The following is a 14671-nucleotide window of genomic DNA, read 5'->3' on the forward strand; positions in this document are numbered from 1 at the left end:
TGAGTGTTCAACGGATGACTCACTACCGCCGCCATTGGTGGAGATTTTAGACGCTGGAAAGTAACTGAATCGAGTCTTTAAAGCACAATTCCAACTTGATTTGCCTTACTAAAACTCCCATAGTGTGATACAATTGCTGTAACTCAAGACCCTTATCAAAATCGTAACACAGGTGAATTAAACACTTTTGTCAAATGTAAAAGTTTTATTTTGAATTCCTTCCCCGGAAGTGGTAGCATGCTATAACGTCTGTCTTGACGTGTTTACAATGTGTAGCATCTAGCGCCCTCCAGTGGTTACGGTGCACAACTACAGTTTAGTTTGTTAAACTTTTTTGATAAGGGTCGGTCCCCCCTTATATAAAATGTACATTATTTGATAAGGATCAACCCTATTATAAAAATGTTTTATTTTGCTAATGCCGGGTCCTCCCTTATATAAAAAAATAGTTTTTTGAAAAGGGTCCCCCCTTATACAAATGATACTCTTTTGATAAGGGTGTCCCCCCCCCCATATGCAACACCTTTAAGATAGAGCACACAGTTAACCGGCTTCCTGTGCAGCAATCATGCTACCAGCCGGTTAAACTACTGCATCACAACTGTAAATAATATTAAAAATGAGTGCATACCAGTGTCATGAGTTATACCTGAGTCACTGCTGCTTAAACACGTGACCATATATGTTACATTGGACACATAAGGACAGTTAACCCTCCTGTTGTGTTCGTTTCCCCCTCCCCCTTACTTTGGTGTTCCCGGTCAAATTTGACCGGTCCTGTTTTAAATGCTCTTACATTAACAAAAAAAACATGAATCATAACCAAATATTATTTAACACCCTTTCAAACTGTAAAGTGTAAACAATGTATCAGATACATGAAAAACTGCAGTAAATATACGAAGAATACACACTGAACATGTATGTTTTTGTGATGTATTTAACATTTATTTTAAAAGAAAAAGCTTTCAAAATAGAGACCAAATTCAAAGACGATCAGAACATCAACATGTATAGTCGTCTGAGGTGTGGTTCTGGGGGAAGGGCGCATAAGACCGGGAAAAATCACCTCCCAGACTCTAGGCTTGTTTGAGACGCGTTGCGGCTCGCCTCGAAAGTAGACGAGAATAGCCGATCGCAGCCGGGGGAGGTCTCAAAAAGCTCGCCTGAAGTCGGAGAGCTCGGAGTCGGCTTCGTCTTCTTCTTCTTCTTCTCTCCGTTTTTTGGCGGATTGCAAACAGCTTGAAGGTGCATACCGCCACCTCCGGAGTCGGCTTGACTCGGTTTGCATTTATAAAGAATGCACACATGTGTTTAATCGTTAATGTCAGATATGTACTAAGTAAATACATTTGTTCCTGCTCAAGATTAGATTCAACTTTATTGTTATTGCACATATTACAGGTACTGAGACAACAAAATACAGTTTAGCTTCTAACCAGGTGCAACAAGCAGTAAAGTGAAAAGTAATGTACACAATAGACAGAATACAATATAGAATGAATTGAATGATGAATAAACAGTGAGGGGTATGAATACACTAGATATCAGCCTGTGAGCAGTATGAACAGTGTGTATGAATATGCTAAGATATATAAAGCATGAAAACGGTAACAGTGCAAGTATAGTATAAAATATATATATATTAATTTCATGATGATAAACATTGGAACAATGTGGAACAATGATGAAAAATGGGAATGGAAGTGGCGACGTAAAACGGACACAAAACAACAACAAACTTTTGCCGAGCCAATTGGAGAGTTGCATCAGCAGCACGTGGTAAAAACCACCAATGAGCGCTCAGCTCGAGATACCAGCGAGTCGTTTCCCATCAAGCATTTCGCTTCCGCAGCCCGTGGAGAGGAACTGCGCCGCCTCGCCGCGCCTCGCTCTCAAGGCTGCGGGCGTCTTTGTCCCGCGAGATTTCAACGTATCATGTAGGCGGGCCTCCAGAGCAAGTCGGACAAAATGACTAACCATCATGCAACGCACTAGCAAGACGTTGATCGCAACTGCGCAGGTCTCGCTTGTCTCAAACAAGCCTTTTGTCTAGGCCTATTGTTGGACGGATACTCCTGCCAGAATCAAAAGACCTAAATGCTTAAGGTGAAATATGACATATGCATACATATTCCTTTGTTGGCTAAACCCTAACGCCATAGGCGTTTCACAAAGATTCAGTCAAGATTTGATTTCCTTTACACACTAAACTAAAATAGTTATGGAAAATATATGATGTGAAGTTAATCCTTATTATTTGCTCCATCATGGTTAATGTCGTTTATGTTCATTTGCAGAAAGTAAATAATATATCCCTCACCTGTTGCCAATTAGCACCAGTTTTTATTTTGTCATACAAAATAATGGATATCATTGTTCCTTTATGATTTTTACATTTAGTTTACTCTATTAATGGTGTTTTCTAGTATTGTCTTGGCAGCCACTGCGATGACTTACATGATCACTGAAAATTATCCACTTGATATTTTGGGCAATTGGGTTTTCTTTTCCAATAACCATAGAGATAACAGGGATTTTCTTCCAAACCAATTGCAAATATTTCACATTTCATCTCCTCAATGGTTGGATAATTTGTCATTTGAGAAATCCTGCAGTTATCCTCCAAATTATAGGTTTCTCATAGATATGTATTATTTTGCATGAACTTACATTTCCATTTTAGCGTCACATTAGTATTTACTATTGTATTGATATTATTGATAACATTTTCCAACTTCCACCAAGAGCATTTCACTTTGCATTTAACTGCGCATTAGGCATAGATGCCACGAATATACAGCTCTGGAAAACATTTCTCTGTGTATGTCATTCATTTAACAGACACTGGAATGGAATGGCTGCCATAGCCTATGTAGAGACTGAGATTAAAGAAATATTTGGAGCGGTCTCTTAATTTCCCAGAGCTATAGCCTATATTGGAATTTTTACACTGTGCATTAAATACATGCATCAACTCCGGTTGATGAGGCAGAACACTTTGCAACTCTGTTGTTTTTAAATGTGCTATAGAAATAAAATGGATGTTGTTTTCCCCTCCGGTGAGCGCTTTCACAATAAAACGTTTAACATTACCGGAGGCTGTAGTTACACATTGTGACCACAGGAGGGCAAGGAATATGCAAAAAAGATAAACTGGACACTGTACACTGTTTTATCAGAGGAAGTCCTATTAACCTGTATAATCGATGTAATGGGCATTTAAATGAATAGACTTTGAATGAGTCTTATACATTGCCCAGATAACAGTTTAATTGAAATAATGTATATAAAAATGTATGATTTATGAATATTGAAATACTTGGTAATGTATACATATAATATTCTTTAAAAACAGGCATATATTATTTTAGAAGCAGAAACTTAATTAGAATTAACCCTCATAAAGCTATTTTAACTCCAATAAGGGTTAAACGAATGAGGCAATAGAAGGCCTTTAGCATTGATTTAATAAGTTTGCTATTATGGTCTTGTTTATAAGACTATACACCTCTAGTAACTTGTGCATAATGTATCGTTGTTGTGTGCACGATTGGTATAGCAAGAATGTACCTTGCCTAAAATGTCAGAGGAAAGCATCAAAAAAAGTACTGATGTTCAAATGTAAGATATGGCTTTTCTAGGGTATATAGACTATATGAATTATTCCACATTGATGTCGATGAGGTTGATGATAAATTCAGACAGGGTTTCAGTTGATGGCTTTATTCCTGCTGGTGTAATTTATTTCTCAGTAGGCCTGACCTACACAGTTAACACACAACAGACATAAACAAGTAAGACAAACTAACAACGACATACATTTCTATATTAGACAACTCTAAGAATCATGTTGACAGAAAATATTGTTTGGTCATCATGTAGATCTCATAATGCCCATCAGATGGCACGTTACTCAAATGTTATATATTGAGACATAATTTCATATTCAAAGAAATGCAGATTAGAAAATACAATAGATATAAAAAGCAACCCGTCACTTAAAATAACCTTTTAACATTTTAATATTGCTTTTGAAAAGGTAGCACACTAGTTAAAAGTACCATGTCCCATTCAATTAAAGTAGCCTATTTCTAATGCAAATACCCCGACTTTTTTAAAGTAATAGGCTACCCTTATTTGATGTTATTATTTTTTTTAAATACAACAAAGCATTTGATTTTACATTGATTTTCTCTCTTTGGTTACAGTATCATGTCTCTAATCATTTACCTGCTGTTGATAACCCTGGCCTCTGTTCGGAGTGACCTCCTGACCAGGGACGTGCACAGACATTTTGGGGGGCGGGTGCTCAAGTGACAAAAAGGGCACTTCCCATAATCATTTATAAAAAAAAAAAAGTTTAAAAAAAAGTTAAATATAGTTGCACATCTCTGACTTACCGACCAATTTATTTTAATACCCTCACACGCACGCAATTGTTTAATACTCAACAGAATTCTACAAAATAATCAGCTAACACAGAGACAATGGTCTTTTTTAGTATTCACTAAGCACAAGAGCAGACAACAAACTAGTCAAATTAATAGTTATTAAATGAGCAGCCAACAATCAACATTATGAAGTTACTGTTTAAGGACATTACAGGCAAAAATATTGTTTTTTCATGTATTTTGGTCTATTTTGCTTCCATGTTTTCTTTCACTAATGGAAATAAAACTTCCAAGAAACACATATAAATGGTGTTCGTTTTACTACCATGTCAGAATTCATCTATAGATTTAAAGCTAATCTACATTTAAACATAACATTGCAGGGGAAAATACTGACTTGACGTAAGTAACTATCTGGGGAAGTTGTGAGGTGATGTGTTTTTTAGTTGTATCCTTTTCACCTGCAAAGCCTTGGTAACTGTATGCAAATTGGCGCATTTTAATTAGGCCTATAGTTAACGCCTAATTTGCATATCATTGTGGCGATTGTGATGACGTTATTAGATACACATTTGACTGTATTCACTTTAAGTGTCTCCCCTTAAGTAGCCCTACAGTACATTAGCCTGCATGCCCATGATAAATTACCTTAGCTAAACCTTGAGCTAACTTAACCATTAGCTAGTAGCCTTAGTTAACTATAATTGTTATTGTCTTTTAGCTAATTAGCTGTAAACTCGAGGCACTGGCAGTTTAGTAATTTCACCTTAAAAATAAACCAAGAAAAGCCGGCATAACATGGGACTGCAAAGTGGGAGGTGCTTACACCTGTCTGTTAGAAGTGACTGCCGATGAGCGGGAGACGGGAATGGAGGGTAGAGAGAGCATCGGAACTTCACAGTCTAATCTCCCGACCTGATGTTTTTGTATTCAATCAATGTCTTTTTGGAAGGGGAAACTGTGTGCAAACAGCAGTAGATATATATTCAACGGCACTTTCTCTGGAGGAAGAAAAAGGGCAGGGGCTCAAGCCCACTTTGATGTCTATGTGTGCACGCCTGCTCCTGACCCAAAACGTGAGGCTGGACTGAGGCACGTGCGTAGACTGGAAGCTAGACATGATGTAGGCCTATTATTATTACTGACAGCAATACACATATTTTGTATTGCCTTGAACAATAAGTTGTGTGACTATTTTACCTGAGAACATTACTAAATATCAGTTGGCCCCTAAATGGTCCCCCCTCCCTGTCTCTACTCTGCCACCAGTCTCCGCAGCCGCTGCACCACCTCCTCCCCGCTGGCCCACGGAACCGTGACCGCCTTGAAATCCCCGGGCATGGCCTCATGGGTCTCCGTTATCAGCCGGTGCATGGGGAAATCCCTCCGCGGGAAGACCACGTCTCGGGGCCCGAGGGCGAGCGCCGGGCAGAAGTCGTTGGCTCCGTCACCCACGTAGAAGATCCTCTGGTACGGGCGGCCCCGCTCCTGCGTCCTGCGGGCCACATAGTCCCTGACCACCACTTGCTTGCACATGTTGTTAGGGCACCGCGCGCAGTCGTGCGAGTGGAAGGGCCGCATCACCAGCCGGCCGTCCTTGTTGAAGGTGGCCGGGTTGCTGAAGACCCGGTGAAAGATTTGGCGGGCCCCTGCGCGACGGAGCCAGGACTCTATGAAGAAGCTGTTGGCGTCAGACAACAGCACCACCTCAAAGTCCTGCGGGGGCCGGGTGCGGAGGAACTGGAGCAGGGTAAGCATGCCGGGGGAGGCTGGGATCTTCTCCATGATGCTGCGGATGTCGCTCTCGGTGACGCCCTGCTCCGCCAGGTAGGCCAGCACGCGCTGCATGTACTCGTTGTATCGGCCGGGTTGGTAGGTGTCCTTCAGCCAGTCCGGCAGGTGCTGCCCCGGGGCGGCCTGCACCACCATGTCATCGCTGGTTTCATCCACGATGGTCTCATCAAAGTCAAAGAAGATGAGGAACCGCTTGTCGGAGGAGATGTTCGCCGAGTTGGAAGCCATGGTGATCTCTAAGCGCCTGGACCTGGATCCAGGGGGGTCCCCCTCGCCTGGAGGATGGGGTGGGACATAACAGCAGGTGAATATTGAGTCCCCCATGATTGACTATGCCACACCTTTAAGGACTACAGTTGAAATCAAATCTCCACTCCTGAAATCAAATCTCCACTCCTGCTCTCCGCTTTCTGGAAACACCAATGCATAAATAAACGAATAATTTTGGTTACACTCAAAAAAACGATTCAAGCCCTTCTTAGACTTGACACATTAATAATTGTTTCACTTTACTTAAATATTTTTATTTAAGAAATAAACCTAAGTATAGTTCATTAGTGTAACACAAATTACATTAATCAATTCACTTATTAAATGTATTTAAGACAGAGCAACTCAAAATGAATTGTTTTCATTTGGGACCGCCCCTTTGCACATCACCTTTGCGCATGCACAAGATCCGTTCTGTCATTTGCCGCCTTTTGTCTAACACTGACGGTGTGAAACTGACGGTGGAAAGTCTATTATTTGGTAAGTATTTGTTTTTTCTAGTAGTTTAGAATGTTCCCTGTTTCCAAGTAGGCCTAATGCCTTTTCATTATATCGACAAGAATATTTGAAACCACCGTGTTATATTTTGCTCCGTTTTTAGTTGGGTCTAAACAGCAAGCTAGCTAGCTTGCTAGATATGGTTAGCATTGAATACTGGATAGTAGAGATCATTAGATTATATTAAATTAGATGTCACGTTATTGTCATTGAACACAGTACACCGAAATTCAGTTTAAATTCAACCAAAAAATGCAAAGAGTAATTCAAGTGCACGAGGTAAAGCTAGCTAGCTGGATAACTGGTTTGTTAGCTAGCTTGCTAGATACGGTTAGCATTGAATACTGGATAATGGAGATCATTAGATTATATTACATTCGATTTAACGTTATTGTCATTGAACACAGTACACCGAAATTCAGTTTAAATTCAACCAAAAAATGCAAAGAGTAATTCAAGTGCACGAGGTAAAGCTAGCTAGCTGGATAACTGGTTTGTTAGCTAGCTTGCTAGATACGGTTAGCATTGAATACTGGATAATGGAGATCATTAGATTATATTACATTCGATTTAACGTTATTGTCATTGAACACAGTACACCGAAATTCAGTTTAAATTCAACCAAAAAATGCAAAGAGTAAGCGCCGCCATTTTCTATCATAAAGCTCAGCAGGTCTGTCCATCTCTCTCCTGGCCTTAGTGCAGGCAGAGGAGGACAGGCGGAGCCACTCGTTTCTGTAGGAGTTCAGTTGAGTTTAGTTTTTTACTGCCAAATATTTAATATAAATAATGAGATAATATATATATGTGAATCTTGTATGGGTTACCTCACTCACAAGCAGGCACCCAGAGTTGTGCAGAAACGTAGGCCTGCTTTATAAAACATGTCTACTAGACTCTTAATTTTAAAGTGTGATCTGTTATCATTTTTTTTTTGGGTTGTGCAATCTTAGGCAATTATGTGTTGTCTGTGAAAATTCAAATATATAAGCATTTTAATCACACCTCTAATATATTTATGTTGTCTTTTGCAGTTTGATCAGCATTAACAAGCATCTTGGGGCAACCTCTTATTTATGGTAAGTACACGGCTACTTTCACATTACTTGCATAAGCTGATCTGTGACATTGTCAGTTGTTCAGTGTCAATTGCTAATTCTCTTTTTTCTCTTTTTCAGGTTATGCATGTGGCAGTGCAAACACTGCAGTTTGGAACTAGCTAGCAGGTATTTGTTGTTAAAACATTTCCGGCAGACACATGCACATTTAAGGGGCAGTTGTCGCTATCCATGTCCATATACTGATTGCCCATGTTCGTTTGACACATGGAGTAAACTTTTAAATCACACATACAAAACTCATGCTAAACAGCTAACACCAAAGCCAGTAGAATTAACAAGTAACAATTGGTTGTATTGTGCTTGTTAATAATATTTTTAAGGTGAATGCGGAGTTTTTGAGGATCACAACATCACCACTTCAATCAAAGTTCATGTGGCAGCTGGACCACTTCTCAGACAAGCTCTTGAAGATCTTCAAGACCAAAGGAGGAGTGAAGGGGCACAAAATCAAGGAAGCCCTTGCAATATCAGATTCGGTTAGTATAAATGCAGAGAACCTCGTTTTTCACTGTATTGTTTTTGTCCATGATCATATGAACACATTTAAGAAATTGTCTGCTTTTATAGTGTTTTTAAGGCAATAGCTTATTGTGGAAATGTAGGTGTAAGGAGTCCTGCTTAGGGACACACACGACAGATACAGCCCTCTACGTTGTAAACTACCTGCTCTGTTGCACATGCATTGTGCTTAATTGTCTTTGATTTATCGCCCCTGCTTTAGTTTGAAAACATCCACATCAAGAGGGGGTGCATCCTGCGAAGCATCGCGATCTACCTCAACGAGGATCCAGACTCTTTTTTTAAGGAGTATCAGGTATGTTTATCACAATATGTTTTCAATGTATTGGTTAACAGTGTTACCCACAATTATAACCACCATTACTTACATTTATAATAAGAAAATTATATGGCACACAACCCTATCCCTGCTTACATCTAAATATCTTATCACATATCATAAATACATGCAGAAATAAATAAATCTATACATTAATATAGGAATGAATATATGTAAGAATGAATAAATACAGAAATAAAAAAATAATAATAAATAGATACAGAAGTAATTTCATCGGGCAAGTGTTAAAATAAATATAGAAAAAAGTGAATTAATACATTTATACAGATATAAATACATCTATAAATTAACATAGGAATACAATTGATAAATACAAATGTGAATTAAAACATGAATATATCTGGAAATAAATACAAATAATAAATGAATGCTGAAATAAATATTTACATTTATATATAAATACATCTATAAATGAATAAATAAATATGGACATGAATACATATGTAAGAACTTATAAATAATTGAATAAATACATAAATAAAATAATAAATAAATGCTGAAATATATTAATCAATAGATTCATGTTTAAAAAGGTATGTGAATGCAGCAATTACTAAATTGTTAAAGGAATAATTACATAATCACATAAATCAAGGAAATAAATTATTAAAGAATAAATAATCAAATACATATCGAAATAAGTAGGTAAATGCATAATTAACTACAGGAATAACAACAAATTACATTATTAAGTAGGGACGTAAACAAATAATACCTGAATTAATAAATAAGATAACGTTGATAATCAAACAGAACATACAGGAATATATCTTTATAACTTATTTATGCAAACATTTTCTTTCAAGCTTAATTTAGTTCTGTGTTGGAGGTCCTAACCTTCTCTGGTATCACTCGGACATTTTTGTCCAAATTGGTAATTTTTCACATCAGATTTGGCTATAATGATTTTGTGTTTTTTCTAGATACTTTTTGGAATTTCAATTTTTCTAATCGGTCTCGAATACACTGTGTACAAATTACCCTAATTGTCCATTTAAAAAATGTTCCCACACTTCCCAAAAAGTGTGGGGGAAAAATATTTAAATATAATATTTGTATCATATCATTTTATCATTCAAGTTTTTGAAAGTGGACATTTTTATCCTGAGTGGCCAAATAGGGTAGTACATTTGAGTGATACCAGAGGGTTAGTCTAAAACTGTTTTGATCAATTAGGAGAGCCACATAAGTAAATCTGCTTCTATAAAATGTAGTAATTCAGGTTTTAGTTAACACATATGTTGTATGTTTGTGTCTTTGTTCAGGCCTCTGCCTCTGAAGATGCCAAGAGGGACATGGCAAACACAGTCATGGGCATATACACACTTCAAAGAGATGTGGATGGGCAGCCAGAGGACGTGGGAATTGTCATCGAAGGCAATATAGTCATGGACAACTTGGGCAGCGTGATTGTGGGGTTTGTCATGCTATTGGGACTTATTTATGCCCTGGATTTGAGCTTTCCGGACAACCTCAAACACACCTTCGAGTTCATGCAGAAGGTAGTGATGAATCTGGATGGGCACAAGCTGAATGGTAAAATCGAAAGTCTGAAGATCAAGTTGTTCGATTGAAATGTGAAAAAGAAGTGACTCATGAGTTCATTGTTGTCATTTTATTCACGAGTTTCCTAATCAGAGCAGATTGAGCCGTTATATCAATCATTTGTTCTGTGCTTTTCTGTATTTGTTTCAACACACTGTAACACTATTTCCATATGTTGGTGTTTGCAGTGCACTCTTTATGTTATGTGTTATTGTCCTGTTAGAAGAGCAGTGCATACCCCTGTTATATTGTATTCATTGTATTTGGCAAAGGGAGATTTGTAAGTTAATTATAGGAGTTCCATTTCTCTGCCATTTTAAAAATGGTATTATCTTTCAGAAATGTTTTTCATCTTTCAGTGTAAATTCATTCATTTTAAAAAGACTGTATTGAATGGAGGATTGTTTTGAATAATGTGAATTTAAAAATAAAAAAAACTAAACCATGTTTTCTATCATGTGTAACACATTTTTATTAAATTATATTTAACCTCATTATTTCATTTTCAATTAATTAAATAGGATTTAGGTGGACTAGCATTATTTAAATTCATAAAGGTAATGTTATCATTTTACTTAAACTCTATTTGAAAAATTTGAGTTGGACTAACTCATTTACATTATACTGCATGGATGCCATTAGTTTGAGTTTGTGCCACATATATTTATTGGATGGAAAACCTGCCAACAATAAAATTGAGTTAATCCAATGAGTTATTTCTTTGAGTGTAGGGGAGTTTAATATTAATTTAAAACAATGAATTAGCATAATAATCTGAGTAGAAACAATTGTACGACCTAATAGAGAAAAGCAAAGAGAGTTCAAAGTAAAACCAGCAGCTCTTGGGTTTGAAGAAATGGGAAGGACTTTATTAAACAAAGGTAGCCTACGAACAGGAGGGGGGGGGGTCATCCTGCTGCAGCAACAGGTAAACATTCTGGGGAAATGGGCTATGAATGATTAAATTCGAATCTGGGAAAACATGGGAAATATGCAGATCCTGCAAGCCAGCAAACATATTTACAGGAACAGGCGGTGTGTGTGTGTGTGTGTGTGTGTGTGTGTGTGTGTGTGTGTGTACTCCTACCTTCGACTGTTTGTAAAGTAAGTCCGGGATTTCGGCTGAACTCGTGATTCCTGATTCCGTTGTGTCTGTATGGAGGGGAAACAGTGAATGCTGGTAGGCCTACATGGTGGGGTGCAACAATATAATTGGTCCCAATGACCATAGACTGTATGATGAGTAGTGAATAATATATAAAGTACTCCTGTGCTTAATGTCTAATTAAGTTGTGTATAGCCTGCAATAATGTCCACGAGAGAATAATATGCCTATTTCAACTAGGTCTATAGTTTAACGACATATTTACGAGGCTCTCTCTTTTAAGTGGGCTATATAATGGATGCAAATGTATTTTAAAAGTAAAATTCTTCAAAAACTGAGGAAAACGGGTTATATTTCAATCGACAGCACAATTAATTAATTATTCTCCAACACTAATAATGGGGTAAGTCTGCTTACGTTTATTTCTAATAAAATAACAAGAAGCAACAGCATAATGCCCGGCATGCAACAGATTAATACATTCTCGCAAAATGCATTACTGTGTCAGGAGCGGTGTTCCGATGATCCCCGGTGTCGGTCCGGTCCACTCTCGGAGTGAGGCAGAGTTCCGCCTGTCGGCCGGTGGTACGCGCGCTTATATATGACAGACAGGCACACCGCAGCCGCTGGGGACGTGACCGCGCCTACAAGTCCGCCCATTTAATAGCAGCCTACTGAGCGCGTGCACGATACTTTCAAGAAGAGAGTGGGATAGCTATGGGAGGAAAGGGAGGAAGGGAAAAAGACAGAGTGCAAATATTCAGTTTACTGAATATATCTGCAGAACTATTAATGATGTGTGTCTCAAGGCAGACTGCTAACTTTCAAATGCAGTTGCCTATTTACAAAAGGGGAGACCGTTGGAAGAATAAACACGACCAGGTCTAAGAAAACACAAAGTAAACATGCATTTTTTTGTATTTTTAGATGTTGTGTTTGGAGCCAGGTGTCATGGAAACATCTGAGAAACTGATTGGAATAAAATCAAAACGATGCAGAGAAACTAGTCCATGCATTTGTTACTTCAAGGCTGGATTATTGTAACTCCTTATTATCAGGGTGTACCAAGAAGTCAGTCAAGTCGCTTCAGCTGATTCAAAATGCTGCAGCTCGTGTACTAACCAGAGTTAGGAAAAGGGACCACATTACTCCTGTTCTGGCTGCCTTACACTGGCTCCCTATAGAACACAGGATAGAATTTAAAATTCTTCTTCTCGCCTACAAAGCCCTTAATGGGCAGGCGCCATCTTACCTTAAATAACTTATTATACCCTACTGTCCTACTAGGGCATTGCGTTCCAAGAATGCAGGGTTGTTGGTTGTTCCTAGAGTCTCTAAAAGTACAATGGGAGCCAGAGCCTTTTCTTATCAAGCTCCACATTTGTGGAATCAGCTTCCAGTTTGTGTTCGGGCGGCAGACACCCTATCCGTTTTTAAGAGTGTGCTTAAGACCTTCCTTTTTGATAAAGCTTATAGTTAGGGCTGATTAGATTCAGCCCCTAGTTTTGCTGATATAGGCTTAGTTTGTCGGGGGACATCTTACTTCTTCCTTCTCTCTGTCTATACCTGTGTACTCTCATGTTCCGATTAACCCAGCTTCCCCAAATGTCTTTCTTTTTGGTGTCTATATACGCTGGGATCCCGAGTCATGGATGATCCTGCGGTCCTGGATCGCGAGTCGTGGACTCGTGGCTGTGGTCCTGGATGGATATCCTCGTGGATTCATCTTCCTATTATACACACATGCATTTCCAAACATTTGGACTACCTATGTTGCAAATGTATTATCTTTTCAATTTACACACGGCATCTATTGCACGTCTGTCCGTCCTGGGAGAGGGATCCCTCCTCTGTTGCTCTCCCTGAGGTTTCCCCCATTTTCCCTTTAAACTGGGTTTTCTCCGGAAGTTTTTCCTTGTACGATGTGAGGGTCTAAGGACAGAGGGTGTCGTATTGTCATACTGATATTCTGTACAAACTGTGAAGACCACTGAGACGAATGTAACATTTGTGATATTGGGCTATATAAATAAACATTGATTGATTGATTGATTGAAAACATTGTGCATGGCGGTGAACCTAGGGCAGTGAAAGAAAAATATTGGAATAATCTCCAGTGTTCAGATGTCCTGATGCAATATATGTCTAAAGACTTCCTCCTTTGACATGAGGATCAGTATTTAGGTCCGGAAAAATGCCAGGACAAACGCTGATACCTCAGTTGTGAGAAAAGGTAATGAGGACGGAGCAGCATCACATCTGAGAAACTGATTGGAATCAAATCAATTAGGTATATCCAAAGTAATCCATCATTGCAAATGTGGAACAAAATGGTGTCTTCATTTAGAGAAACATTAGCATCACAGCTGGGTTTTGTTAGACAAATCCTTGCAAATAGTGTTAATGAACCGCACAGAAACTTTCAGAGCAACAAGCAAACGTCTGAAAGACACGGCGTGAAGCCCTCCTTTCCTTATCTGCCTGCTGACACTCAGCCTCCCTGCTCCTACACCACAAGGCATAATGACTAACAGCTGGGGTGGCAGACTATTTTCAAACCCAAATGGGAATGGAGATGTACAGACAGTGTGTTATTATCTCCTCTGCTCATGAAGTGAGCCTCGGTACCTGACCACCCACTCACAATCAGTGAGTCACACTTTTCTCTTCCCATCGGCCCGCTCAGCGCTATTAAGAGGATTATGTGACTCATTGGTAGATAGAGCGCACACTGCATTTGGGGAAGAACAAATGTCTTAATGTGGCCCTCTTTAGAGGTACACTGTTAATGGACTAACAAAGCTGCTTGAGTAACAATGGATTTCTAGGAAAGGAGAGGTAGTCTGTGAGATTATACTTCGAACAATCCTTTCTCTCTTGGGTTTGATATTAAACTGGTGAGAGTAGTTGATGAATCCTTCTTCAAAAGCATCTGCTCATCTACAAAAGTATGATACAGGTTCAGATTCAAGACGGAAGCTTTAGTTTAATAAACTGCTTGTCTTATCAGCAAGGTCACTGCCTGCATACATATACAACTTTGATGTGAAGACTGAAAGATAGGTTACTTCACGACAAGGCGAAG

General features: G+C 38.7%; 1 protein-coding gene across 3 annotated transcripts; it reads right to left on the reverse strand.

Moving 5' to 3' along the window:
• Positions 1–3710: 3710 nt before the first annotated feature.
• On the reverse strand, positions 3711–12302 carry phospho1 (phosphoethanolamine/phosphocholine phosphatase 1). Of its 3 annotated transcripts, XM_034220122.1 has the most exons (3): positions 12087–12291; positions 11569–11633; positions 3711–6463 (listed from the first exon to the last, which is right to left on the reverse strand). In XM_034220122.1, the coding sequence occupies exon 3, from the start codon at positions 6414–6416 to the stop codon at positions 5649–5651; it is 768 nt and encodes a 255-aa protein (XP_034076013.1). In that variant the 5' UTR covers positions 6417–6463; positions 11569–11633; positions 12087–12291; the 3' UTR covers positions 3711–5648. The 3 variants fall into 3 exon arrangements, with proteins under 3 accessions (XP_034076013.1, XP_034076010.1, XP_034076011.1); XM_034220119.1 differs by having other exon boundaries at positions 11569–12302; XM_034220120.1 differs by lacking the exons at positions 11569–11633; positions 12087–12291 and adding an exon at positions 11212–11226 and having other exon boundaries at positions 3711–6639.
• Between the last annotated feature and the right edge of the window lie 2369 nt (positions 12303–14671).

The sequence above is a fragment of the Gymnodraco acuticeps genome, unplaced genomic scaffold (assembly GCF_902827175.1).
Source record: "Gymnodraco acuticeps unplaced genomic scaffold, fGymAcu1.1, whole genome shotgun sequence".
Lineage (NCBI taxonomy): Eukaryota > Metazoa > Chordata > Actinopteri > Perciformes > Bathydraconidae > Gymnodraco > Gymnodraco acuticeps.

What these genes read in the sequence shown, in the direction of transcription:
- phospho1 (XM_034220119.1), bottom strand. Translation starts at nt 11,710, where the DNA reads ATGGTCATTGGGACCAATTATATTGTTGCACCCCACCATGTAGGCCTA. An exon ending in TACTTTACAAACAGTCGAAG is followed by an intron (nt 6,464 to 11,568) that starts GTAGGAGTACAC and finishes CCCATCCTCCAG; the next exon opens with GCGAGGGGGACCCCCCTGGA.